This window comes from Chrysochloris asiatica, unplaced genomic scaffold (assembly GCF_000296735.1).
Source record: "Chrysochloris asiatica unplaced genomic scaffold, ChrAsi1.0 scaffold00109, whole genome shotgun sequence".
Taxonomy (NCBI): Eukaryota; Metazoa; Chordata; class Mammalia; order Afrosoricida; family Chrysochloridae; genus Chrysochloris; species Chrysochloris asiatica.
This window is the reverse complement of record NW_006408627.1, coordinates 6,535,211-6,538,475: the sequence shown is the minus strand read 5'-3', so window position 1 is coordinate 6,538,475 and position 3,265 is coordinate 6,535,211. Positions and strand designations below refer to the sequence as shown.

The 3,265-nt window shown below is 38.2% G+C and overlaps 1 protein-coding gene across 1 annotated transcript in view; it reads right to left on the bottom strand.

Annotated features, from left to right (window-relative positions):
• Positions 1–3,265, bottom strand: part of PTPN13 (protein tyrosine phosphatase, non-receptor type 13 (APO-1/CD95 (Fas)-associated phosphatase)) — a 254,452-nt gene that overhangs the window by 48,730 nt on the left and 202,457 nt on the right. The window contains exons 33-35 of the mRNA XM_006867768.1: positions 1,808–1,966; positions 1,282–1,453; positions 983–1,193 (exon numbers count right to left, since the gene is read on the bottom strand). Of these exons, the coding sequence (XP_006867830.1) occupies positions 983–1,193; positions 1,282–1,453; positions 1,808–1,966 (542 nt within the window). The remainder of the gene's footprint in view (positions 1–982; positions 1,194–1,281; positions 1,454–1,807; positions 1,967–3,265) is intronic.

Below are 3,265 nucleotides of genomic sequence, written 5' to 3'. Positions count from 1 at the left end.
GTATAGGACCTTAGGTGGAATCCTGAGTCCCATCCACAACCTTGTGAGATTAGACATTCCCACTAGAAAGGACAAGCAGACTGGAACAGCTACAGCGACAGAAGATGCATCTTCATGATGAACCTGACCTATACTCAGAGCAGTAGTTACTCTAAATACCAACAGAGAGGGAAAGAGTCTTCATATCAAGTACCAATGCTATCTGCTCTGTGCACAGGGTAGATAGGGATGGGCAACTTAGACACTGGCTATCTAAAATGAGGGGGCAATAAATGCATGAAGTGACTGGTTTACAAGGCTTCAAGAGGGCGCTTAGTTTAAGAGTGTGGGGCGAAAGAAAGAGTCCCCACTGAATAGCTATCATTTTCTAGACGGGTCTGGTGAAAGGAGATGGGGATAAGATTCATAAGATTCAATAGAGAATAACTGTTATCATGACTAATCGCGACTATCACAATTGTAAAGGTAGAAGTTTTGTAACCAAAAAAAAGGGGAGCGGTTAATCTTACAGTCCAGAAACAGAGGACTCTAGGACCATCAAGAGAGGTACGCACAAATAGAATGCGGGACCTTATCCAGAGAAGCAGCAGTACCAGAGATGGAGGCAGAGATGGGGGCATGAAGAGTGGGAGTGGCTGAGGACTCTAGATTCATCAACTAAGAAGAGAAGGACTAAGAACTGGTGGCCAGGAGCAGACTTGCAGAATGTGCCCTTTGGAGATGTAAATTATTATGTATGCCTGAGTGGGTTTTTTTGTTTGTGTGTTTTTTTTTAAAAAAAGCTAAAGTGGATGGAGAGACATACTTTTAGCTGATGATATATGGAGGGGATTATAATCAATGTAATGAAACAAGTTATATGAATTGTTGAATGTTGAATGTGAAAAAAAAAAAAAGTGTTATAAGAAGAGAACGTAAGTATAATTACCAAGCTAAAGGGTAAGGGCATGGGTACACAAACACCATAAAAATTCCGAAGTACCTTGTTGCTTTCAGCACCAGCGAAGGAAGGGATAAGTGTAACGCTCTCTTCACATCCTCCAAAGTCAATCCTTGTGTGCTGACTCCGTTTACATAATGAATGATGTCTAGTAGCTGGAGATTTCCTTCAGTGGCTGCAGCAGACCTTGGGTTGATATCACTGATATACACCACTTGATGAATGCTGTTGTGACCTCCAGATAAGGAAAAGCCTTCAGGGAATAAAAATAGTTATTTCCTCAGTCATAAGAGTGTTTTTCTTCACCAAGAAAATCTGTATGAAGCTTAAAAGTGCATTACCCAAATCCTCCTTGTTGCATGTTAATGTAATATCAGGCAGCAAGTGAGGCAACACTGGCATCCTGGGTAAATCCAGAACTCGCCCAAGCACCAATCGGACAGTCTTTGGAGCAGCTCGAAGCAGGTTCACTGCATCTGTATGAGTCATATTTGTGACATCTGTATCATTCACCTAAAAAAATGAAAAAGGCCAAAGGAGGGTTATAATTTTTGAAGTAGAGAAGCTTAAGTTGCCAAAAAAATAACATTATCATCCTAACTTTGTATATTGTATACGTTAGCCAATAAGGGATTTGAAATGAAGAGTAAAATGAAGTGGTCTGTATTTCCTGTGACGCTTTTGCTGAGGAATTCTAAACACCAGTGGGATAAAAACCCCATACATATGAAACGCCTGATATTTTGCTAGTAAAGAAAACTGAGTCTCTTACTAATTTAAGAAACTTCCTATATGTAAGACTGAAGATAGCTTCTAATTCAAGTCAAAGGGACTTTCATGTTGAAAAAGGGCTCTTAAATATCTCACCTTTAGGAGGCGGTCCCCAGGTTTTAGCCTTCCATCACTTTTGGCTGGGTCCTGAATGACATCATGAACATAACAACCAACACTCTGATTTCCTTTGGTTACTGTAAAACCCAGGCTTCCTTTTTCAGATTTAATTAGGGTAATGAGGAGTTCCACTTCCTAAGGGAAGAAAACAATAATTTCTCTAGGTTGTCTATTTTGCCATACAGACAAATATACATACAGGCAGAGTACTATTATTTCCTTGGATCAACAAATGAAGAAACTGAAACTTAATAGGGTAGTTGACTTGTCCAAGTGAAGAATTCAGATTAGTCCAACCCTAAATAGAATGTCACACATATAGAGGTTGGAGTTAAATGTGTCTGGTGCTTGCCTAGAAATAGCTGAGACAGAATTTATTCAGGCTTCCATTCTTGTACTTTCTGGATAAATAAGGACATGTTATTAAAGAATAATTGTCTTGGGGCTAAGGTTCAGGAAAATGTTCCATGTATTTTGAAACTAACAACTTAGTTGCTAAGAACAACAAAAAGAGAGCAATGGTGTTTTTGCAAAAATATGAAATTTTTGGGTGGTTAAATGTCACATCTTCATTTATTTAGTTTGTATAAACATTTTTTTTTTTAAAGTAAACTGAAATTAGATATTGACAAATTTCTAAGGGAAGTTTCCAAAATCTGTGTTCCTGTATTGTTGAGAATGAAACCCAAGATGCAGATTACATACCCACACACACAAACCCACCTAATTCCAGACAAATATAAAATACATAACGAGAACTGTCAAAATGTTTATGGTTTTGGAATGGTGAGCTTATAGGTGGTTTTAACCTTTTTCTTTATCTCCTAATTTTTCTACAGAAACCACTACTTGGATGATGGGAACTCACTAAAAAAGGATGACTTTCAATCAGTGTAAAGGATATTATATTTGGAAACTTAGTTTCAAAACTAAAAATGTAGATTTTTAAGGTACTAGGGCAATTATTGGAGTCCTGGTGTGGCGCTGTGGGTTAATGCGCTGGACTGTAAAGTCAGTTTGAACTGCAGGTCGGCAGTTCAAGCTCACCAGCCGCTCATCAGAAACCCTATACAGGGTCGCTATCAGTCGGAACCGACTCGACAGCACGTAACAACAACAACAACAAAGGGCTATTATTATAGTCTAAAGGATTCTATCTAGATGTAAAGAAATATGACAGAATAAAAAATAAGAGTCAGTATTAATTATAAATTTTGGTAAGTAACTCAGTAGAGTCTGGAAAATCAGCAAAAACAGTATTCACTAAATAAATGTCTCTGTAGCAGGTACTATGCTAGGTGTACCATGTTCCTACCCTAAGTCTTTTCTTTAATCCTCACCACACATGGGTATTTTCAATCACCTCATATGCATGCGAAAGCTGGACAGTGAATAAGGAAGACCATAGAAGAGTTGATGCTTTTGAGTTACGGT